This window comes from Mercenaria mercenaria, chromosome 5 (genome assembly GCF_021730395.1).
Source record: "Mercenaria mercenaria strain notata chromosome 5, MADL_Memer_1, whole genome shotgun sequence".
Classification (NCBI taxonomy): domain Eukaryota; kingdom Metazoa; phylum Mollusca; class Bivalvia; order Venerida; family Veneridae; genus Mercenaria; species Mercenaria mercenaria.
The window spans coordinates 80,263,150-80,289,357 of NC_069365.1; the positions used below are offsets into that span (position 1 = coordinate 80,263,150).

Genomic DNA, 26,208 nt, shown 5'->3' on the forward strand with positions numbered 1-26,208 from the left:
GACATTTATGAAAGAGATAGATCTACGTTAAGATTTTCTCGAATTTAATATGACTTCGAGTTGGCTGAATCATTACTCGACGAAATAGTTTTACTCGGCTGTCAACAATGTTTTCGATTCGAGCAAGATAATTTCTTTGGAAAGAAATTCCTACGACTACTCCTCCAACAAAAACACCATCACTTTTAAAGGCAAAATATGCAAGACCTATATCGACAATATGTATGGTATTTTTTGCGCAAATGCACTGCATATCCAGGAACCATATGCACTTTCAGCGGCGAATCTTGAAATTTGCTTACAGCGGCTATCGCTTGCTGCGCGATTGAGTTTCGCACAAAATATTGTGATGAACTCCTTTAATAGCTATATGTTTCAAATGTCAAACTGATGCTAAAATGCTAAGAAGTAGGTTAATAAGTCACATTCATGGTCACTGAAAGTCAGTTTTAAGATCGGTGCGCATAACTGTATATGTCATGTAAATTTCAAGGCTGTATCTTAAAAATCAGGAAAGCAGGTCAATAGGTCAAGGTCACAATCAAGTAACTCCTACTTGGGGTCATCAGGTGATTATAATGAAACATTCTAGGAAATACGAGGGGCGTTCAATATGTAATGTTACTCCGTACGTAGTTCCGTAACCGCTGGTTATTTTTAGATGCGGTTTTCGGCACATTATATAGAGCAATTTATTGGAAATACAATGTTATATAAATTATAAAAATCGGCAGGTTCAAAGTAAAAATATAATCATTTTAGTAAGGTGTACTCAGAAATACTGGAACATAATTATAATTTAGGTTTGTCCTGGGCATCCAGAGTCTCAGAAAATAAAATGACTTAAAATTACAAAATTCTATCATTTTTCTACGAGGCACAGCCATTTGTGATGCATTTGCGTTTGTTTTCAACTATTGCATTTTTAATTTTACAACTCAACTAAAAAAAATCTAAACTCGTTGTTGATTCTGTCTAGAATGGGTGTTGAGAACGATTAAAACGTTGTAAGAAGTAGTTTCGCAATCGAGAATTAAGATACCAGTATCAACTTAAAATACAAGAATTTTTTAAACGATGATTATCGCCATTGACAAAATTGCAGAGGCTTATTGTACTCACCTTATCATTTTTCGAGTAAAATATACACACTTCATTTAAAACTGTTATAAATGTTTTTATTTAAGTTTTCATATATTTTTGCGAAGATCATGCTTTGTTTTATCTGTTTAAACTGAAAATTGAACTATAGTTCTAGTTGTTGAATAGTAGAATCAAGGAATTGCAAATTACAATCTCAATATTTTGGACATAAAATTGCCCAGTATACCCGAGTACACCTCACTCAAATGATTATATTTTTACTTTGAATCTACGAATTTTTATACATTATACCACATGTGTTGCCAATAAATTGCTCTATAATGTGCCGAAAATCGCATCTAAGAATAACAAGCGGTTACGGAACTACGTACGGAGTAACATTACATATTGAAAGCCCCTCGTATTTATTTTAAGTATTTTTGTCCTATATAACTCATATAACAAGTTAATAAGCGGGCCTCTTTTCACCCAAGGCATAATTGTAACAATCTTGTTAGATAACCACTAGGCAATGATATATACTAAATATCAAAGGCCTAGGTTTGAACTTTCAGACAAGAAGACTTTTAAAGTTGTTTCCTATATAAGTCTATGTAAAACTTGGGATCCAACGGCAGTGCCTCTTTTCACCCCAGGGGCACAATTTGAACAATTTTGGTGGAGGACCATTAGGCAATGCAACATACCAAATATCAAAAGCCTAGGCCTTGCAGTTTCCAACAAGAAGATTTTAAAGATATTTCCTATATAAGTCCATGTAGAACTTGGGACCACCGGGAATGATTTGAACAATCGTGGTAAAAGACCGCAAGGCAATGCTACAGGCCAAATATCAAAGGCCTAGGTCTAGTGATTTCAGACAAAAAGATTTTTTTTTTCTTATATGTCTATGTAAAATTTTGAACCCCCGGGGCTGGGCCTCTGTTCACTCTAGGGATATAATTTGAACAAATTTCATAGCGGACTATTAGATGATGTCACATACCAATTATCAAGCCTCTATGCCTTGCGGTGTTGGACAAGAAGAATTTTTAAACTTTTCCTTTCGGTTACCATAGCAACGAAAGTTCTAAATGGAATTAAATTCTTTGCAAAATTTTGAAAGATAATTCCTGTGAAGTTTGGTTTAAATCTGCCCAGTGAGTTTAAAGCAGATCTTTTTAGAAATTGTTGACGGACGGAACCCGAACCGCGGACGACGGACATTAAGCGGTCACAAAAGCTCACAATGAGGCTTGGTAAATATAGCTGGCGAGGACAGCGAGCCATCTGTGGCCCATGGCATCAAGCTTTGCTGTAGTGGTCACATAAGTGAGGGGGTTATTATCAGTCACAACCTCAAATTTCGCGCAAAAGAAGTAGTTGTGAACCAAACAAATTGAGGGCGAGAAATTCGAGTTTATGAGTTGGATAATTCCCCTCACTTTGCTTCAGGCTCCGGCTTGCATAGGCAATGATTCGATTCTTGTCTCCCTGCTTTTGGTACATAACACCTTCAAGTCCTAATGAAGAAGCATCCATATGGACAGTAAACGGCGTTGAGTATTCAAGAACATGTGGATTTGTTAACTGTTACTTAATACTTTCGAAAGTCCGTTGCTGCGGCTTCTCCCATCGAAATACAGAGCGTTTGACCTTCTTTAGAAGGTTCTTTTCCTGTTTCTTGGTTGGATGACCTATCAGGTATTCAGAGGTCTGGCCAAGGCAGCAAATCCTCTGATAAACCGTCTGTAAACATGCCCTCCAAATTACACACATACTGCATTGAAACAGGTCTTTAAAATCCCAAATATAATAAAATAAAAGCGGAAAAAACAAAGGCTTACCTTATGTTTTGTACCCGACTTCTATGTTCTGCTGAACATGAATAAATAATTATAATTTGCTTCCAAGTGAAGTTTTATCCGAAGTTTAGCTGCAAGTTGGATCTGAAAGACTGATACCTGTTGTTGCGGGATAAAGATGTTAATGACATGTGGAATGTGTTTAAGATAGGTCTGGAAGAAAGTGTGTCCAAGTTTATGCCTACTAAGAAATACAATTGAAAGCGACCAAACACACCATTGTGGATGGACAAGAATGTTAGAATAGTACTTAATGATAAGAAGAAATTTTGGAAAAAGTATAAATATTCAATGTCAGAGATAACTATACAAAATATGTATAAAGTCAACAAGAGTGTACTAATGACGTGGAAGAATCAAAGAAAAGTTATGAAAAGAAAACTGCTAGTGAATTAAAAATAACAATAAGTCTTTTTGGAGGTATGTCAACTCAAACAGGAAAACAAGAGAATCGATCTGAGTTTTAACTAGATCTGATAACTCCGAAACTAAAACGGATTTTTAAAAGGCGGAAGTGTTAAATTAGTTCTTTAACAGTGTTTTCGTGAGAACTGATCCATATCACTCTGATATAGCAGAGGATGCTAATGATGTTTTTCTAGTGGATATAACAGTCACACACGAAATATATGTTGAAAGTCATGAACTCGTTAATCCTCAAAAATCTCTGTTATATGAAGCCAGGAACGAGCTTACAGATCCGCTTACAGTTTTATTTAATAAATCATTGAGTGAGGAAGAAATTCCAGATGATTGAAAGGAAGGCTATAGTATCACCTATTTTTTAAAAAAGGAAAAAAAAAAAGATTCATCGAACTATCGTCCAGTAAGTTTGACATCAGTTGTTTGTAAGTTGTGTGAAAAATTGTTAGAGATAAACTTGTGAGACATTTAGATAGTAACCAGTTTTTTTTTAGAAGATCAATATGGATTTAGATCTGGTAGATCCAGTGTGATCCAGCTTCTAGAAATTGGTCGTGTGTCACATGACCGTTTGTTGTACAAACTCTTCAAGTGAGCATAAAAGCAACAGTTTTATAATGGATTAAAGGATTTCTTTCTGATAGATCACAGTGAGTACGGACTCGATCATCATTATCATCATGATCTAAAGTAGCAAGTGGTTTGCCTCAGAGCAGCGTCATTGGCCCTGTTTTATTTCTATGTTTTATCAATGACTTACCAGATGTTGTATCCGGAATTTTAGTGAAAATGTTTGCAGACGATACAAAACTTTTTCTAAAGTGGCAACCGTCGAGGCCTGTAAACAATTACAATCAGATTTAGATGGACTGTGTGATTTGAGGTAAGAATGGAAATTAACGTTTAATGGAAAGAAGTGTAAAGTTTTACATATAGGATCAAACAATGAAAGAATCTGATGGAAAATATGTAAGAGTAGAGCAAGTGCCTTTCGAGAAAGAATTAGGAGTTGCATTTGATGAACGTTAAACTTTTGATGAACACATAACCAATATTACAAATAATGCTCAAAGAACACTGGGATTAATCTACATGTCATTTGAATACTTGGATGAAGAAATGTTATTATCTCTGTATACATTCTTGATAAGCCCAATTCTGAAATATGGATCATGCGTTTAGTTTCCATTCTTGAAGAAAAATATAAAGAAATTGGAAGATATTTAGAGAAGGGCAACTAAATTGTAGGATCAATACGAAATTTATCATACGAACAGAGATTGATAAAACTTGGTCTTGTGACCCTAGAATATCAAAGGGATCGTGCCGATATGATCCAGATTTATACGTCAGTTAATGATCTTGATGATATAAAGTGGGACAATTTGTTTTCATTGGCTCAGGACGATTTGCATGGACACTATCTGAAATTCAAAAGCAAAAAGTGTAAACATAATGCGAGACAAAATTTCTTCAGTCAGAGATCAATTGCTTTTTGGAATAATTTAACGGAAGAGACAATTTCTGCAACTAATCATAATCAGTTTAAAAGACATTGAGCTTTTTTTAGTATGGATCAGAATTTCGTTCTGAAGACGTATCTAACTGGTAGTCAACTGAAGCTCATTTAATACTGGGGTTATATGACCAAGGGTTGTTCTATCTATAATTTTAACAACGTGTCACAATAGTCTAATCAGATGGTTAACCTAATAATTCACAAGGGATTTGGTGGCATCACTGGTCGGGTACTGTCTTAAGTGACTTGCCCAGGATACGGTATCGGTAAGGCAACAATGCCTCACTCCCACGACAAGTTGATGTTCAGCATTACAACCGTCAACAATGAATGACAGGTACAACTTAAAATTATATTTACTGTAAATATGAAAGCATTATGTACTCCGGATTGAAACGAATCTTAACTTTCCAGGAAATATTGTGTGAGATATCCGCTCATTTGCGAAATACCTGTCATTATGACCAACTTAATTACATAATTATACATCTAGATGTAATTAGCCGCCTCGATTAAAGTCTGTGTCAGAACAATATATTATTTTTTTACTTAGAAACATTTGTGGATAAAGACAAGATCTTATTGTGAAAATATTGTCATTGCTATCTTCACGAGATCGCGCTGGTACTTACGATTATTATGTAAACTGCAAAATTCTAATAACCAGAACCGTTTTTTGTCACTTGTAAACGAGAAAAAATGTGATTATTCCACAAGCGATCCAAATGAATACTCCTGACACGACACTGGTTACCAGCATGTACCCGGCTTTACTTGCCATCTTTTCGGCCCCGTGGAAATCACCAGCAACTGCCATATCGTTAGCCTGTGAAAAAGAAAATATTCTGAATGTGTAAATCTGTTCAATTCATATTTAAGGTTTAGCAGTATATCACAAAACAACAGATTTTTTAACGAATGAGCAGCATCTTGACACACAACTTATCTGTCCAATACATGTTTTACTGTTCTGTCCCACAGAGTTGGATACTTAAAATGTTCTTAATGAGTTATCCCCCTTTAAATAAGAATGCCATTTGTAAAGAAATAAATGTAAACAATTGTCAAAAACGATGTTTTACCTAGTAATATAAAGTTTAAACACTCGCACGATGTTGCAAATGCATCAAAACGAAGACGTGAAACAGCTTTTAAAAAATGGTGAGTTTTTAAAGGCGCTGAACTGTCCAGAAGTGTGGCCCCTTCATGCAGTCCCTTTCCGGAATTCAATACATATATCAGTAAATTGACAATGGTTTTTAGAATAATATAAATGTTTTATACGCTGTTAAATTTTCAAGTAAAACAATGCTTTCTTTCTATGATTTGATGACGTTCGAACTTTTTTCTCTGAAACATGGACCTATACCTTAAGGTCATGGACGTGAGATTACGTGACCGCCCTATGCGATTTCGCAATCAGAGAATGTCGAAATCACATATGATAATCGATGTTGCTCATTGTAAAGCTGGAGCAGTCTTCTGCGCATTTCGGGAAGTGATCATCAGTTGGAGCACACGGCAAAAATAGGCAAATTATAGCATGTCCGCACGGATTTAGTGTATAATAATTATGTTTAATTTACTGATAAAAAGTTAGGGTTAGTATTACCAAGATTACAACATATACATATTAATGATACTTTTCATTCAAATTGCGGTATATACCAGAGTCTGCAATTGATACAGGCGCTCTCCTCTAATAATACGTTAACGAACGGAAATTGTCGATTGTCATTATGGGTCCTCTACCTTAAGGTATACGATCCACAAATAGATAACATTTCGATGCCTGGTGACCCCATATTTTGTTTGGTATCATTTGAAAGAGTTTTGTCAACTGAACAAAAATTGATAAATAAGATGACCATAAATATCATGCATGAATCACTACTACGAAATGATAAATTTTACGCTATAACTGAAAGTATAATTGAAAACTACATAGTAGAAAAAAATCTATAACCTGTTTTTGCCATGTAATTTACATTTTCTTTTTCAGTAGACAATACACTTTCAAATGATACCAACATATGAGCTTATATGAGAGCAGTCAATGAATTCCAAGATACAAAACAACATGAGTTACCCATTTAGCAAAAAAAGAAAAAGAACAAACAAAAAATACTCACGTCTTTTGCATAGACGGCAGCACATAGCCCTATAGGCCAGAAGCAAAACAGACAGGCAAGAATTGAAGGTACCAGGTAGTCAGGAGGCAGAGTCTGATAAATCACTGTTCCACCTTGTTGTGGTTGACGAGAAACCTTATGATAAGAAAATTATATGATTAGGTAAAGTAAATGAATATTTGGTCTTTAAAGAAACTGTCTTCGTCTCGTGCCAAATTTTATTGAGGTACGATAGAACTAAATTAAGATCTTTACAGCGGTTACTGTCTCTTGCGTTCATTATAACCGCTGCATTCGCAAGAAACCACGTGATGAGAAAGTCACATTACACCTCAAAATGGCGTAGCTTTCTCTTACCAGCATATTATTTATTTAACTAATCTTTTTGACAAAAATCACTTCAATTTGTTATTTGAACAATTTTATGTGCGCGAATATTACCACCAAGATGCGAATAATGCAATTAAAAAAAACAAAACAAGCTGTTCTGTTCTGACTTGTGATTTCAGTGATTTAATGTGCCGCAAGGAGAAGTAATCGCTGCGAGGAGTTTGGTAAAAATAGGTAATCAAGCAGCTCTTCCGGGCTCGGAAATAGGCTCAAGATCACAGTTATCTGCCCTTGGTTGACCAAGATCACAGTTATTTGCTCTTGGTTGACCACAATAAGGAAGTGGTACGCGGAAAATTCTATCTCTGTTTGATAGTAAATAATAGACCTGCAATAAATGGCATAATTGAATAGAGGAGATGTGAAATAGTAGGTACATGTACAATTTGACAGAATGAGAATGTCAGAATATGCATAACATGACTTTTTAATAAGGCCAGTTTTGCCTGTTTGCGGCCATCTAGAGAGTAATTTCCATAAACATGTGATTTGGCAACGGTTCAAAATGGTGGAGAAAAGACCGGGTTAACCCCATGGTTATTGTGCTTGGAATTTTTTCTCTTGAATAGTTCTGTTAATTTTAGGTAGTTTTAGGGGGTTTGGAATGCATGCAAAATTACAATAGTTTCCAGTGTCTATATAGAACGTAAAGTACAAATAACTCTGGTCTTAGGCCATAATGGCGGAATGAAAAAAACCTCATTTTTTTCCAGTTGAATGTTTAAAGTAAGCCAATTCAAGATTTTATTTCATTGTGGATCTATACCCGCGTTACTGAAAATTCCATTTATCTTGAAAAATATTACATCAACTTGAAATTTGGTATTTATCATGCAAATAGGCTACTGCTGCTATATAAATGAAACTGGCACTATTACAGAAAGCCACCTTTTCTAATAGGTACAAGAGTACTAAATAGGTAATCGGATAATGGCGGAAAGAAAGAATCCTCAATCTTTTCCCAGTTAAAGTGGCATTTTCATGTTTTATGTAAGCCAGTTCCTGTTTTTATTTCATTGTGGTCCTATACTTGACATTTTGGTAGCATTATCGTGGAGATTTTTAGCATTTATAACCTTATCACTCATGTATTCATACCCACATTTAAGCTCAGTTTGGAAGATATTCAATAGTGCTGACCTGTCAAACAAAAATCTCTCTTAGATGATACATGATCCCTACTTTTCTTGGTGGTTTATAGGTCATTTAAGAACAAGGTGAGTATGTTTTAATGTACCGTGCTGTATGTTGCAGCTCTCAGAAGATTGTTAATTTTATAAAGAACATATAGCAGATTTATTTACTACTGTTCAGCCTGGGATGGGTTACTGTTATCAGACCAGAAAGATAAAGTAAATGTCAATAACTATCCACAATTCCATTTAATTCTAAAAGGTAAATGAGTACAATGCATATTGAACAAATGGTAACTTATCTCCCATCGTGCACGCTGTCGCATTGTGTCAATATTTCTTATCACAGAGACACTTTTCTCGTCGGCGCTACAGAAAAAAAACGCATGAATTTCTGTATTGAACGTATATGGCATGCAACAGCTGGTACAGTTTATAAACGTTGTTGTTATTATTATCATAAATTAAGGCCGAATTTTATGATACTAAAATACTAAAAAGATAAACCCCAACACGAAAATAACAATAATTTTACAGTTTATGTTATCGACGTTTCGGCGCTATGCCTTTTTTTCAAGATAAAGAAGTAACACGAAAGTAACGTACCGTCGTAAAGACATAACGTTAAACGGCAGATTCATACAGTCATGTGATCAGTACATTGCATACTAATAGCTTATAAATGATGGAAACCAAACTGACCACGTAAGTTGTTGACTGGTAGGATGGCGGCTGCCCAGAACCAGACTGTGTTTGTGTCCCTATAGACTGGTAGGAGGGTAATTTAGCCTTTCCGAAATTAGGATACTTCCTCATGTATCTATTCTCCGGTTGGTCGTAACCTATGTAGAGTTAAATAAAGTAACTAGATACGGGCGAATAAAATTAAAGAAAAATCTTAGCCGGTAACTTATTGCTATGGGTTCGAGATCTAAAACTGTTTGAAAAACTCAACATAACACCGTTTTTTTTTTTAATAATGTACCTCATGCCGAGGAAAAAAACACTGTTAATATCTTAACCTTCTTTTTCTTTAAAAAAATGCTTTAAACGGAACATCAAAGATATCAGAAAAGTTATCTTACACTAAACAAGCATAACATATGAAGGGATTTAAAGTTGAAATAGGCATTTAATTTGATTAAAATGTGAAACAATTATTTTAAATATCAAAATCATTTTATTTAAAGTACCTGAAAATATTTTGCACACTTTTCCTTATATTAAAAGAACTTATAACAATGTACAAGGAAGATAAATTCAAGAATAGAAAAAATATCCCTACAAGCATATCCCTATTAAAATCTCCAGCTTTGATGTGTTTTGATCAAAATAAAAACTCCTTATCGTAATATCGATTGTTGTTTATCATGGTAAGATAGTTATGTGGTTGCACATTATCTGAAGTATGATCTTCCCATTCTTACGATAAAATTTATTTCATTTATCTAATTTATTTTTCCAGATTCGTTAAGATATATTAAATTTTATAACTGATTCCAACTTACTTTGACCAATTTAACTATAGGAAAATATTGTATTTCTGATCTTTGCGTAGGCAGTACAAGACCATCTCTAGTTCATTAAAATTGCTGAAAAACACATATTAATAGTGAAGAATTTGAGGAAATGCAATCTGAGCATATGTAAACGTCAAATGATTTAGATAAAAATGTTTCCTATCTTCTTTGCTTTTCAATAAATACCAACAAACGCGTGTTGAAGCTCAGAGGGGTGATGTGAGGTTTTTTAAATATTATCTCGTGGCCCGGTGATATAAAAAAAGAAAAATGTTAACTCGTGGCCACAATATATATATATTTAAAAAACCTGTCTCGTGTCCACGAGATATAAAAAAAAAACAAAAAATCAAACAACAACAAAAAGTTATCTCGTGGCCAATAAACAACAAAATCTATCTCTTAGCCACCAGATATAAAAAAGAAGAAAACAAAACAAAAACAAAAACAAACAAAAAACCCAGAAAATTATGCAGTAGTAGTAGTGGTTGTGGTGGTATTGGTGGTGGTCGTATTAGTGGTGGTAATGGTTGTAGTGGTAGTGGTAGAGGTAATGGTGGCGGTCGTCGTAGTATTGGCAGTTGTAGTAGTGGTGGTAGTAATGGTAGCAGTGGCAGTGGTGGTGGTAGTAATAGAAGTGGTGGTGGTATTGACAATAGTAGTGGTGGTCGTAGTATTGGTAGTGGTAGTAGTAGTGGTAGTAGAGGTCGTGGTGGTAGACGTAGTATTGGTGATTGTAGTGGTAGTATCGGTGGTGATAATGGTAGTGGTGATCGTAGTATTGGTACTGGTAGTAGTGGTCGAGGTAGTGGTAGTAGTGGCAGTCTTGGTGGTAGTAATAGTGGTGGTGGTGGTAGTGGTAGTGGTGGTAGTGGTAGTAGTGATGGTGGTAGTGGTAGTAGTGATGATGGTCGTAGTATTGGTAGTGGCAGTAGTAGTGGTCGTAGTGATGGTAATAGTAGTGGTGGTTTTAGTGGTAGTGGTAGGAGTGGTAGTAGTGGTGATGGTCATAGTATTGGTAGTGGTAGTAGTGTTTATAGTAGTAGTAGTGGTGGTTGTAGTGGTAGTAGTGGAGGTGGTAGTCATAGGCGTAACCAGAATTTCTCGGAGGGGGCTGCGAGTACGAATCGTGAAAACGACGAGTGGGGGCAGGTGTGGGAGGGTGTTGGCCCCTCCCGCAGGTGGGGGTATGGGGGGTCTTCCCTCAGAAATTTTTTTAAATCAAGAAGCCATTTTGTGCGATTTGGCGTGTATTTCAAAACTTACTGATGGGTAGATATATAAGTCATTTTTTCGCTTTTTTCTGTGAATAGTACATAATGTCTCTTAAGTTCAATTAATTTATTTGTAATCAATAAGTTAAGATAATGATAATAATACAAAAGTAATATCAAGAAAGACACCATTTATCAGAAAACTAATGTACACTTAAACTGTTATTTTTATATCATTCAGTTTACTATTGTGAAAAGGTATATATAGCTATACATAATCATTTTCGCATAAAAATAATGCTCTGGGTTTTCTAAAAATCATATTCTAGGATACAAAGAATAATTACATGTATATGTACACAGCTGAGAATATTTGGCAAGTAATGCCTAGTTCACATTTGGCCTGCGATGCTTATTCGGAGCCCGTAGACTGCCCGTATCCTCCTTTTCGTGCAGATGGCGGCAGTGCGATTTTCGTACGGATTCATGGGCTCCGCAGCTTCTACGATTATGTTCAGTGAAAAGTTATACAAATTAGAAAAATCGAAAGCCCGTAGCCAGTAGACGTGTCGCAGATGGCATAGCAAAGCCCTGAACGAGCATCTTTAGGAGGCCTTGCGCTGATCGTGCAGCCAACGCACGATTTTTCGTGGACATGTTGCCCAAAAGAAATCGTACGGAGCTTGCAGAATCGCGGGACCTTCGCTTTCTGCCCGTGCGGTACCTATGAAAACGCACGAATATTAAGCAATCATCGCGCGTCAACCCTACAGCGGCCGCATCCCTGCCGTAAACATTTTTCAGATGGTTATATATATTGGCCATCTCCAACATGTTTTAATTGTTTGTTTCTTCGGAGAAATGATAGTACCACTAAGACTTAGAGCGGCATACCTGCAGTTGGAGTTGAGGCAGGTCAAGAGAAGAGAACAGATGATTACAAGCCTGGTCGTCCTTGATGAGCAGGTCCGACAGAGGCACAGGAAGAGAACTGTGTGCGTGAAGCCCTTGCTGCTGTGACGGGCCACCATGGGACACCCTGATGCAGGAGTTGATGCGGGAATCCAATGGGGACTTCTAAGCTTACCTCAGAATCGAGCCAACTATGTTTTCGGGAGATGGTAGACAGACTGACCCCAAGAATTTCTAAGCACCTAGACTGCCGTCCAGGCTTGTACCGTCACCGTATCTTCTCCTCGCAGCCTCTGCATGCACGGAAGCAGTACGGGCGTCGTACGATTTCCGTGGGAAGCATGCGGAGACAATATATACATATATTTATAATATACTTGATCCGGTACAAACTTTTGCTATATATATATATATAAACCACACACGACAAAATAAATTTTCTGTTTTAGCAGCAGTAGCTGTAGCTGTATTTTTCTTACAATATATCTATAAATATAAATATACTGAAAGGAAAAGGCACAGCGATAAAATCTGATTTCATATGAAGTTCATGTAAAAAATACGGAATAACTTATGTTAGATTTATTTCTCATCAGGCTAGATAAACAATGGATGATAACTGGAGAACGTTTGGGCCTAGGATCATGAGATCGGGAGATTTGTCAAGACCAGCAAATGACCCCTATTGATTTTGAGTTCAGTAGGTCAAAGGTCAATATCACATTGACAATAGAACGTTTTTGTCAGAAAACTAGATTATGCTTTGGTCTAAGATCATATTTGATACGGAGGTCATTTAAACTGGTAAATGACCCATGATTACTGATTAAAGTCAATTCGTTAAATGTCCAGTGGGCAGTGGCCAAAGAATGTCTGTTCCTTGTCAGTTACTTCATGCAAGTGTTCTACAAAATTTTGTTATAACTAGAAGCTCCAAATATCGCATAATTATCAATTAGTCCATGACCTTTGCTCACATTTACTGTTAGTCCTCTTGTTCCAGTAAAAGCAGACTGTTCCCCATTGAGTTGTTAAAAAATGATTATAATTCAAAAAAGATTTTGACCAAATTAACCAAACCTCACAAAATTTTCAATAAGCACATGAGCTTTGCTCATATATTATTTTATCCCCTTTGACAAAGTAAAAGCAGTTTTACCCCTTGATTTGGTAAAAGATAGGTTATTAATCAAAAGTATGTTTAACTAGAATCACCAAACTTAAGCTAACTGTTCATGCCCATTACCAGAAGCTGTTAACCGCTGCCCACATCAGTCCTCTCAGTGCTTTGATTTTGTTGAGGAGGCTGATATAAACTGAATGGTTTGTATGAAAGGCAAATTGACAGCAAGTTCAGTACTGGTGACATCTTTAGACCAGTCATGTAGTTGTAATTGATCAGTAACAGACTGACTTCTGGTATGCACTGCTATTTCAGCCAGTGGTGATCAGAATAAGGACAGTCCTTTTATGTAGTATTTATCACTATCGGTGGAAATCAGTTCGCAAGTACGTTATCGAGTTCACGGAGATAGCCGAGCTCACCGCGACCGTCAACTACACAGTGCATAAATAGTTACTCAAATTTGGAGTTCCAAGATTCGTGAGCTAAAAACCAATTGTTATTCCTGTCAGACGCCAATTTCACGTGTATAAATACCTCCTTCGCCGATAAACGTCATTAGCGACAGTATCTACTGTACCGATGTAACACACGAAACTAATGTTATATGAACTATGAACTTGTGGTCCTTTTACCTTTCTTAGATTGTTTTGTATTATTTCTGTATATAAACATTGAATATGTTGTCATAAAAATGGAAGGATTAAACTATGTTTAAATCAAATCAATACACGAAACTTTTTGTGGAATAGTGTATTAATTTCAGCCAATTGTCCAGTCCCGCAGTTTTGACTGGTTGAAGAATTGTCAATTTACAATTTTTATTGGTTCTTTAAGTAGGTCAAATGTTTGGCTTAACCAGCTACTCCGAAAAAAAATATATCCTCGATATAAAGTTATTGCTTTTGTAATGTATGTTTTTCACTTATGTTTACATTTATTTCATTTATATGCATTAAATCATTTGTTAAAGGTTCATAATGCTTTGAATCTTTATCTCAAAAACAGATAAAACAGCTTTCCATATAGATGTTTGTTTGTTAGAAAATCACTACTTTTAATAGTGCATGCGTATGTGAATATGTGCGGCGTGTACGTACATATACGTGTATGTACTGTAGTTGCGTGCATACGTGTGTTTACACGCTGAAAGATGCTTAACAGTAGACATTTAAAAGGATACAAGCTAATAAAAAATCTAGAATTATAGACATTAACCGTACAAGTTAGACAAAATAAGATTTAAAACATTTATAGACAAAATTAACCGGTTAGTTTGCAGAATGTTGTAAAAACAGAAATGGGGTTTTCACCAAACATTTAAAATCAGATAGTTTATCTTTTCGGAGAGAGTTACATATATAGTCTAGAAACAGAGAACGCAAAGCTCGGGTTGCCATATATCACGGTTCGAGTTAACACAACACGTTTCTGGCCGCTTTTTCAAGTCCTTTATGTAGGTTGAGAAATGACCGTGTAGAACTTTATAAATCAGAACTTTGTACTGTAGACTGTATCTAGATTAGCCGCTAGACTGATAATAAATATAGGCCTATTTCTACATTTTCACCTTTTTTGTCGAAATCAATTTCATAGAGACAAAAGCCAGTCTATTTTAGAGATTTTCAGAGAGGAATGATGTTAATTAAAATTATCATATAATATTGAACATAGGATATAGACTGGCTCAGTTCACAACATTCAATCATAAAAATATAAAAAGATATATCATAGTCTAGGAGCTAGTCTAGACTGTATCTAACTGGTAGCCGATTGAAGCTCATTTAATACTGAGGTTATATGACCATAGGTCGTTTTATTTATAATTCAAGCTGCTGTTTCTGTACAGGTTTTAGTTTGACTAATAAAATGTTATGAATACGAATTTAAAACGTGTTGCAATAGTCATATCAGATGGTGAACCTAATAATTCACAAAGGGATTTGGTGGCATCACAGGTCGGGTATTGTCTCTTGTGTCCTGTTTTAACGATCTGCCCATATCCAGACTTGCCCTCGAAACGTTTACGGCATTACCACGGTACAATAGTATTTCTATTACACTGAATGACAAGTTCAACTGAGTCAGCGTAGATATGATACAGACAGCAATCTGTGACGTCTGTATAATCCGCCCACAGGTTAAGTGTTCATTATATAACTCTTAGAGTCCAGGATCTGTCCCTGATGGTAAACGCATTTCATCTAGCTAAGCATCAACACCCACCGTTTGGTAGCGGTCACTGTATCAATGTATGTTTTCTGTAGCTCTAAAATGGTGTTCAAGACGAGGTTACATTATTTGGTGGTCACTGGTGTCAAAAACTGTAACACATATTTGGTAACGAGACTAGGGGATGTTATTCTGGACTTTCATCAAAACAGGCTCAATTTTGTAAAACATTTTGTATGTAGATTGTAGTCCCTCATGCAGGCTGTTTTCATCTCGATACCGCTCTATATGTAATGGTTAAAGAAGTATGTGAATATACAATTGAACTAGCCGAGTATTTTTACCATCGCCATCAACCTATTCTGCTTCAACAAAGATCAATTCACTTCAATACAGCATGTGGAAGTGAATTGATCTTTGATAATGCTGTATACAGAGATCAAAAGCAGATAAATGAACAATGGGGCAATTATTTTGAAACTTTGTACAAGCCATCAGAATGTGACAATTTTGTACAATCTTATCATGACTCAATTATGTCTGACATAAGCTTGATAGAGAATACAGTAATTAACACGGATAATGACCTGTCGGCGATGGTTCCCATTACACAGGACGAAGTTATAGCTGCATGTATTAAAAGTAAACCAAATAAAGCTTGCGGGCATGATCAGTGCTATTATGAAAATTTTAAGTATGGTGGTGAGATAATCCATAGGGTACTAACTATTCTATTTAATGGTATGATGCGATTTTCGTATGCACCAAGTGAAATGAAAAAAAGGTATCATTATCGTATTACACAAAGGGGGCAATAAAACGAAAAACAACCCAAACAATTACAGGGCCATTACTCTTTCCTCAGTCATTCTTAAACTGTACGGATCGGTACTGTTATCCCACATCGGACAAGATAATAAGTACAATCTTATTAATGATTTACAATGTGGCTTTAGGAAAAATATAGGGTGTTTAAAAACCTCTTTCCTGTTTCGTGAATGTGTGAGTTTCTTTCATGAAAACAAGAACTCCCCTTTCTCTTGCTTTTTGGACGCTAAGCAGGCCTTTGACCGTGTCTCACATAAAATATTGATGGTCAGACTATTCAAATTTGGTTTAAGCCGCGAAATATATAAGGCAATATATAACCTATACCAGGGTATGACTAGTTGCGTGCGCAGTAATGGCCAATATTCTCGCTGGTTCCCAGTTCTCCAAGGAACCAGACAGGGTGGGGTCCTGAGCGCTTTCCTTTATCTGGTGTTTATCAATGACCTTCTAAATGAATTGCAACACAATCCATACGGTATGGCTATGTATAACATAAAATGTTCATGTTCCACGTCAGCAGATGATATGGTACTGTTTTCGTTTTCTCAACGTGGCTTAGACCAACTAATGGAATTATGCTATCAATATAGTATAAATTGTAGATATTTTTATAATGCTAGCAAATCTGCAGTTATAGTTACTAAACAGAAACATCTAAGTGACAGAAACTGGAGATTAGGGCCAAATATAGTCACTCAACAAACACAGTATGTCCATCTATGAGTATTATTTGATAATTTTCTAAATATAAGTAAAAATGTCACAGAAAGTTGTCAGAAAATTAAAGGTACATTCATGAGTATTCTAACCTGTGGGATATACGAAGGTGGAATACATCCTATATCAGCAAAACGTATATACAATAGTGTTGTACTTCCAAAAGCTTTGTATGGATCTGAGCTTTGGTCTTGTCTCACCAAAAATGATTTGTATAAACTAGAAATTTCTCACAGGTTCTGTATAAAATTTATGCAAGAGCTTTCTAGATCAACAAACAATGATGTATCTCTATACCTACTTGGGTTTTTACCAATCGAGGCTGAGATAGATAAAAGAAAATGAACATTTTTATGTCAATTGTGTATGTTACACTCACAGTCAATTATAAAAATTGTGTTTGTAAACCGCCTTATAGCATATTTAAACAAACCTAGCATGGCTAAGGGATTCATACCAGATATTTTTACGTTTGTGTAAGAAATATAATCTGATGTCAGTTTTAAATACGTTTGTTACAACGGGTATTTTTCCATCGAAATATACATGGAAGAGAATGGTCAAAAGTAATATACAAATCGTTTTTCAGCATGAATTTTTTAAGCATGTTGTGTGTGTGTGTGTGTGTTCGGGTTTAACGTCTTTTTCAACAATTTTTCAGTCATATAAACGACGGTGTCTACTTGTAGCAGTGAGCACAATGCCCAACTTTATAGTGCTGCCTCACTGGAATATCACGCCGTAGACACGTGGCATGATACTCCACCCAGTCACATTATACTGACACCGGGCTGACCAGTCCTAGCACTATCCCCTTAATGCTGAGCGCCAAGCGAGGAAGCTGCTAGTACCATTTTTTACGTCTTTGGTATGACGCGGCCGGGGATCGAACCCACTTTAAGCATGTTGAGTCGAGTAATAGTCTACAAAACTTTTTAATAATTCACGACATATCTCGTCGTAATATTTGTATACAATGGTATTTATCTGCTACTGATAGAATTTTATTGAAGTATATGCAAGTTTCTGTAAAAATAATTGGCGCACTTTTGTCCAAGCCTTACAATGCCATTTGCTACAAATGTTATAAATCGACGGACAATCTAGTGAAACATCTTTTGTTTTTTTATTCAGTGAACAGCGCCAGCAGAGAGCAACTTTGGTCAACACTTCTCAATAAATTTGGCTTAAAGCTATATACTGACCTAATACAGATGCAGCCAGATAAAGAATTGTTTCACATGTTATCTGGCATGTCTAGCTTTTTGCCCAACACAGAATCAATAAAATATTTACAAATAGTCAGTAAAGCATTCTGGTTTATGTACATGTAATGGTTTGATCACCTCCTTTAGTTATATTAAACAAAAGTACATTCAAGTACATTGATAGTAACTGTCTCCAACAGTGTGAATAATCAACATTAGTGTTGTACGTGAATCTCATAAACATTGAGAATTTTCTGCCATTTCCTTTGTCATTCCCTATCAAACTTGTGTTTCGTTTCGGCAAGTTGTAGGACACGTGACATCTCAATAGTCCTTTGAAAACTATAATAGCTTGTTGTTTTCTTTGTTTCTTTTTAATAATTTGTCTAATATAATAGAAATTGACGTTATGTATGTGATGTAATGTATTTGCTTGCTATATACTGTGTCAATATGTGTTCTGTTTTTGTATATAATGCTATGTATATTGTATATATTTATGAGGAGGCAATAAAGATATCTACCTATTATTACGTCGATCTTTTGTATTATTACTATAATACCCTGTTAACGCATTACTGGGGCATATGAAATGGACAATATGATGGGATTATGTTTTATTGAAATATTCTGTTGGTGTAAAACTTCAGCTGTAAACATTAACTTTAAATATCAATGCATAATGTACTCCGAACTGAAATGAATTTTAACTTTCCAGAAGAATAGTGTAAGATACCCGTCCATTTGCGAAATATATTGAACATTTAGCTGGTACTATAATCAACTTATATATATATATATATATATATATATATATATATATATATATATATATATATATATATATATATATATATATATATACTTAGATATGTTACATATCACCGCCTCAATCAAAGTCTACACAGAACAATATTTTATTTATGACTTAGAAATTTGTAAATATTATCATGGCTATATTCACAAGACCAAGCTAGTAGTAATTCTTGTTTCAGAAAACGATAATCTTGTGAACGACAAAATGACCTGTTAAAAACCAGAACCGTTTTTCTCGATGTTGTAAATGAGAAAATATGTAATTATTCCAGACGAAATCCAAATGATTGCTCCTATAACAACACTGGATACCAGCATGTTCCTGGCTTTGGTGGCCATCCTTTCGGCCCCACGGAAATCACCAGCAACTGCCTTATCGTTAGCCTGTGAAAAAGAAAATATTCTGAATGTGTAAATCGGTTCAATTCATAAATTTAAGGTAAGTTGAGGTGAGATAACGTGTCCATCGTCAACCTCCGCGCAGGAATTACTGGAATATTGTCAAAACACTACTACGATAAGGGGAAGTAACACTGTGTTGGAGTTTGGTCCATCGTATGCGATTAAATCAGAAAATGCCGAAATCGCAATATGTTAATGGACGGAAATTGCCAAAATCGCAATATGTTAATGAACGGAAATTGCCGATTGTCGCAATGGGCCCACTACCTTAAGGTATACGATCCACAAATAGATGACATTTCTTTGCCTGGTGACCCCATGTTTTTTTAATGGTATCATTTGAAATAGTTGTGTCTACCGAACAATAATTAGTAAATAAAATGACCATAAATAATATGTATGAATCGGTACAGTCATGTTTTTGACTGCGAAATGATAAATCTTAACCTGTAACTGAATTTCTGTTGAAAACTACATTGTAAGCCAGGGCAAGAATGTGGAACGGACGGACGTTCACACAGACATAATATGTTTCCTTTTCAAGGAGCGTAATAACTGCAGTTGTCTGTACAGTATGGTATTGGGTTACATGTCAACAACATTCCTACTTTCGTTTTCGTAATCAGATAGAAGTCTTAGTCCGAGGTACTTTTGGAAATTATATAATTGTTTTCATTTATAATTTGAAATATATTATCTGGCTCTACTATCCGTTTATCAACTGATGTAGATCTAGGCCTACATAATAACTAAAACCAACTTGAGCAGTGTCTGAGTTTTGAGCGGCTAATGTGATTACCGACAGTCGTCAGATTCCCAAAATTAATATTAATACTAACCAATTAACTACTCTGTTGTATTCAGGGAAAGGCCTGGGCATACGCCTGTGCGTAAAATTCAAATTCGGCACCGTGAAAATGAAAAGGCTTAAGATGCTAAAAATGCAATAAAATGTAAAGCCTAAAGAGGTTAGGTGGCTATTTAAAATTCTTTCATTTGAACAATATCATCTTAATGAGATAATCAAATTCGTTTTTGAAACATTAGACTGATTTGTGCTATTTTATAATCGTGCATATAGAAAAAAAGGTAAGTGTTAATTTCATGGAATCATAGAGCACAGCAAACACAGCAAGAGATACAGACCGCCAAATAGGCCTGCCACAAATAGAAACACTTACGCACACACGCACGCACGAGCACACAAACTGACAGCGAGGACAAAACAAACGAATATGTGTATATTGGGCATCCCTTGGTTAAAGTTTTCTATAGAAGAAATTACGCATAGAAATGTCTCACAAGAACCAAAATGCCAAGGTGGCAAACTTAAGCAGAAACTTTTGAACAATGCAAGTGAAGCAAGTGTATTAATGCCATGGAAAATATACAGGTAAACCCTGAAATGTTAAGAAAGTTTAATAAAAGATGATCAATTAGAGTACATTTACAATACTTTACATGTTGGTGTTTGTGTCTCAAAAGAACTATTCAGCTTTTAACGGTGTTTAATGTTGGGAGGAAGACCACGGGTGCCTCCTTTGGACATAAATTTAGCCATGGACTAGTATTTGGATATAGCCATGAATTGTTCACAAAGACAGCTTGATGGCTTACTCGTATTAAAAAATAGACACCTCATGCGGGATTTCAAACATACAAAGATACGAGCTACAGACCATATCTCAAAGGTGCACTATATATAGATCCGAATTTTACATTTAGAAATTTGGACAATTACTACATTAACATTTAGTTTATGTAAACGTGCAATTACTATGCAACAGGTTTAAAATAAGACAAAATGCATGTTTAGCTAAACAAGGTATAAATATTTATTACTTGTACAAAAAGTCTAGCCAATGATTTATATTTAATATACATGTAAACTAATTGGATCTTTTACGTAGATAGGGGAATCATTTTGCGATACTCTGTCAAAAAAGATATTCTATTGTGCATATCATGTGAGGAAGCCATCCAGCTGGCTTATGGAAGGTCGATTGTTCTACCTAGGTGGTCGCCCGTGATGAAATAATGCACGGAAAGGCACCTGGGGTTTTCCTCCACCATCAAAGCAACAAATCTATAGTGCATGCAAGTTTCTACGGCAACGACCGAGCGCTCGTTTCTACAAACATACCAACATATTACTATGTATGTCCATTAAACCTCGATGTACTCAATTTGGGCATATCGAAAAATTTGTTAGCACAAAAACAGGACAACCGTCTTACTCTGCTGTTCAAATTTCAAATGACATGTGTTTTATTGGTAAACCAGAACAAAAATTATCAGCCGACGTCTCGAGAAAGAAGAAAGTTACGCTAAATATAACACTCTTGGCGTGATATTGAAGATTTTTTCATGGTTGCAATTACATTTATCAATCTATATCCAAATCTAGATACCGAAATACCATTTAGCAATTTACGCAGTTTGAATTTGGAATTGCAAATATTAGATGTTGTTTACAATAACTAGAAAAAAGTTACGTTTCGCGTGAGAAAACTTGAAATATTTGCAATGTGTGGGTAGATACATTTATCAGAAACCTTTCGAAATCCGGATGAAGAAATCATGCATTAAAATAAACATTGACGAAGATTTCAAAACCGATAACAACAAACAAACTAGTACATCCTTAATGTGTGCGTTAACGTTCTATTCATTGCCTAATAGATATGCAGTCTTTACATTGTAGAGGATATTAAATAATAAATAATGATAATAACAGCTTTGCGCGCGGTTTGAATATGCGATTTGTTCACATGTGTAGCAGTTGGGATTAGATAAGTGTTAAGATGCAGTTACCCTAACAGACACATTGTTAGGTCCATTTGGCGATACACAATATGCATGCGCGGGTCTTGTCAGTTGCACAATAAAATATATCATAGAATGACACAGTGTTTCAGTGACGCAAATATGTTGATTTTAAGTTGTTTTGCCCTGGAGTGTATTATATAGAGCAATTCACATAATTCTGACTTCTCAACATATTAGGTCTGACTATATAGTAATATATTTCCCTATTTAAAAGGATGACAAAATCAGCAATATCTGGTCTTACATATTTCACGGCCATGCACAACATTGATGAAAACATCCTGTGCGCATGCGCAGAACAGAGAGTCTTTATGTATTTCACGGGTCTTAGGTTTCTCATGTCACACCGGCATATACCGGAGTCTGTAATATATAATATATCACAAACTCTGTTGCATAAGAGCAGTAAATGAACTCTAAGATCCAAAACAACATGATTTACCCATTTCGCAAAAAGTGTAAAATACTCACCTCTTTTGCGTAGACGACAGCACATAGCCCTGTAGGCCAGAAGCAAAACAAACAGGCAATAATTGAAGGTATCAGGTAGTCAGGAGGCCGACTTCGATAAATCACTGTTCCACCTTGTTGTGGTTGACGAGAAACCTTATGATAAGAATATTATCTGATTAGGTAAAGTAAAAGAATATTTGGTCTTTAAAGAAGCTGTTTTCGCCCCGTGCAATATTTATGGGTTTGATCACTGATATCAGACCAGAGAGATAAAAAACATGTCAATTCCTACCCACACGTGTACTATGATTGTGATTTAAATCGCACATTTCTCAGCTAAAACGCACAGTTCGATAAATAAATACTTTGCATATTAAACAAGTGGTAATTTATCTTCCATGCACTTAAATACTTCTTATCGCAAAGACACTCTTTGTAGTTTATGTTCTTGTCGGCGTTACAGAAAAAAGCATGCATTTCTTTTATGAACTTATATGGAATGCAACAGTTGGCATAGCTTATAAAAGTTGTTGTTGTTGTTTTTGTTACTTTCAGTCTGAATGATATGATACTAAACAGATTAACACCAACACGATATTAACAATATTTAACAGTTTATTTTATCAACGATACGGCGCTATGCCATTTCTCAAGATGAACAGGTAACACGAAAGTTACGTACCGTCGAAAAGACGTAACGTTGAAAGTTAAAGACCACCAGTTGCTTTCCCGTAGACTTCCAACATAACATTATGACGTGTACGGCCTTCCATAGATCAAAACATGTAATCACATGTTTTTCAAGCCATCAAAATATCGGACGAAAAACATATAAATAGTGATACGTTATTTAAGTAATTTCATGTGAATGAGATGACCCCATGTTTACATTGTTGTCCTGGCGGGACTGAAAATCGTTTGATAAAAGTTTTTTTAATACACATAAAATGTAGCAAATTTTGTCAAGTACAAAATTTCAATTTTGAAATGAAATCACTTTTTGAGTATGTTTACATGGCTGACAAATCAGAACGGACGAATATAACCTTATTCTACGGTGCCCCTAAAGTGACATGTTACACACTTTTTTTCCATTTAGGTAATGTGAGACTTTTTTTATTTCGTTTAAACGAAATCATTTCGTTTTAACGAAATAAGTTTAAACGAAATCATTTCATTTGAACGGAATAACTATTTCGTTTAAACGAAATCATTTCGTTTGAACGAAATAACTGTTTCGTTTTAACGAAATAACATTTCGTAAAAACGAAATCATTTCGTAAAAACGAAATAACTATTTCGTTTAAACGAAATGATTTCGTTTTAACAAAATAACTATTTCGTTTAAACGAAATGTAACTTATTTCGTTTAAACGAAATCATTTCGTTTTAACGAAATAGTTATTTCTTTTTAACGAAATGATTTCATTTAAACGAAATAGTTATTTCGTTAAAACGAAATCATTTCGTTTAAACGAAATAAAAAAAAGTCTCTCATTACCTAAGTGGAAACAAAGTGTGTAACATGTCACTTTAGGGGCACCGTATTATTCCCAGGTATACACTTAACCTTATTTCCAGTATGTTACTTGTACTTTTTTGAACTGGTGGTCTCTGACCTGAAATACATGTGATCAATACATTGCATACTAATAGCATATAAATGATGAAAACCAAACTGACCACGTAAGTTGCTGACTCGTAGGATGGCGGCTGCCCAGAACCAGACTGTTGCTGTGTTCCTAAAGATTGGTAAGAGGGTAATTCATCCTTACCGAAATTAGGATACTTTCTCAGGTATCTATTCTCCGGTTGGTCGTAACCTATGTAGAGTTAAATAAAATAACTGGATAACGGCGAATAAATTTAAAGAAAAATCTTAGCTGGTTACTTATTGGTATGGGTTCGACATCTTAAACTTTTTGGAAAACTCATAACACCGTTTTCTTTAATAATGTACATCATGCCGAAGAAAAACAAATACTGTTAATATTTAAACGTTTTTTTAAAAAATTAATGCTTTATGCGGAACATCAATTATATCAGAAAATTTATTTTACCATAATCGTGCATAAAATATGAAGAGAGTAAAAGGTGAAATATGCATTTAATTTGATTGAAATGTGAAACAATTATGTGAAATATCAAAATCATTACCATCTTCACGGAAATTAAAAACACATTTTGCTTTGTATCAAGTAAAATAGATAATTCATACCTGCTTGATACGCCATTTTATTTCAAGTACCTGAATGTATGTTGCACACTATCCTTTATACTAAAAGAACTTATAACAATGTACAAGGAAGATATATTCCAGAATAAAACAATCTCTATAAGACTTTTAAGTATATTCGTACATTTAAGTCCCTCACATTCCACTGTAGTGATGACCAAAACAAAAACTCCTTATCCTAAAATCGATCATGTTGTTTATCATGTTTACGCAAGATACCTGTTGCAAATCATTTAAAGTATGATCTTCCTGTTCTTATGTACGGAAACGCATACTGACCTCCCTTATATATAAAACACATATTTAAGTAAGTCAGTTTCAATGCTTTATCTAATACTGTTTGACACAACCTAGTATAACAAAATCATAACATGATGGCACATAATGCAAATTGGCAATTCAAATGATATAAACATTGCGAGTATAGTTATTGGTGAAAACGTGACATTTATATTTTGAATTTATAATTTGGGAATTTCATTCAAAGAAATATATAAATATATAATTTTTGCACAAAAACTTCACGTTTAATAATTTCATACTGTTCTGCTTAAGAAATTTAAGAAATTTGACAACTATTCATTTTAGAAAAACTCATGGAACAGAGAGTTCAGATGCAAAGCATCTAAATGAGCCCCCCCCCCCCCCCCCCACTCCCCACGCGCCCCCAGCACTTCTTCTCCCCCCTCCCCACCACCACCGCGAGTGAGTCCACAGTTTGTGTTGCAAATAGAAGTATGACGGGTAAAATGGAAAAGTGTCTTACTGCATCCTACACATCTGAGAATGTTCTATTATATTAAGCTTGTGACTAGAGTTGCAGTAACCGTCATTTGGGACCCGTTCTTCCAAAAAAGTATGCTAAAAATAATTACTCATCCAACAATTTTTTTCTGCTTGGGGACATGAGAGATATTTCCATCCTAAATTATTATACATAATTATGTTAACCTTACACTGGAAAAAAGGTGTGTAAACATTATTTATACTAACCTGTATTTTGTGACAAACAGAAATATTCAAAAAAGAATTCCTCTTTCACACAAAAATGACTTGAGAATTCCCCACCAGAGACAGAGGATCTGGCCCTATAACCCAAAATTGAAGAGAGGAACCCGGGCATGACTATGACCCCTTTTTGCAGGTAGGAACCTGGATCTGTAAACATCGTGAAGTTTCAAGAATCAGTCACCTAGAATGTTCACCGTCAATAAATTTGTGGCCGATTTG

At 35.2% G+C, this 26,208-nt stretch overlaps 1 protein-coding gene across 2 annotated transcripts; it reads right to left on the reverse strand.

Annotated features, from left to right (window-relative positions):
• Positions 1–5,271: 5,271 nt before the first annotated feature.
• LOC123557741 (proline rich transmembrane protein 1B-like) lies at positions 5,272–25,213 on the reverse strand. Of its 2 annotated transcripts, XM_045349403.2 has the most exons (5): positions 24,961–25,213; positions 24,426–24,565; positions 22,761–22,895; positions 7,023–7,157; positions 5,272–5,716 (listed from the first exon to the last, which is right to left on the reverse strand). In XM_045349403.2, exons 1-5 carry the CDS (start codon positions 24,974–24,976, stop codon positions 5,570–5,572), a joined length of 573 nt encoding a protein of 190 aa, XP_045205338.1. In that variant the 5' UTR covers positions 24,977–25,213; the 3' UTR covers positions 5,272–5,569. The 2 variants fall into 2 exon arrangements, with proteins under 2 accessions (XP_045205338.1, XP_045205339.1); XM_045349404.2 differs by lacking the exons at positions 5,272–5,716; positions 7,023–7,157 and adding an exon at positions 18,845–19,442 and having other exon boundaries at positions 24,961–25,204.
• Between the last annotated feature and the right edge of the window lie 995 nt (positions 25,214–26,208).

Coding starts and splice junctions, on each gene's coding strand:
- LOC123557741 (XM_045349403.2), bottom strand. Junction 22,896..24,425: donor ACGAGTCAGCAACTTACGTG/GTCAGTTTGGTT, acceptor TCTTATCATAAG/GTTTCTCGTCAACCACAACA. Junction 7,158..22,760: donor CTGTCGTCTACGCAAAAGAG/GTGAGTATTTTA, acceptor TCTTATCATAAG/GTTTCTCGTCAACCACAACA.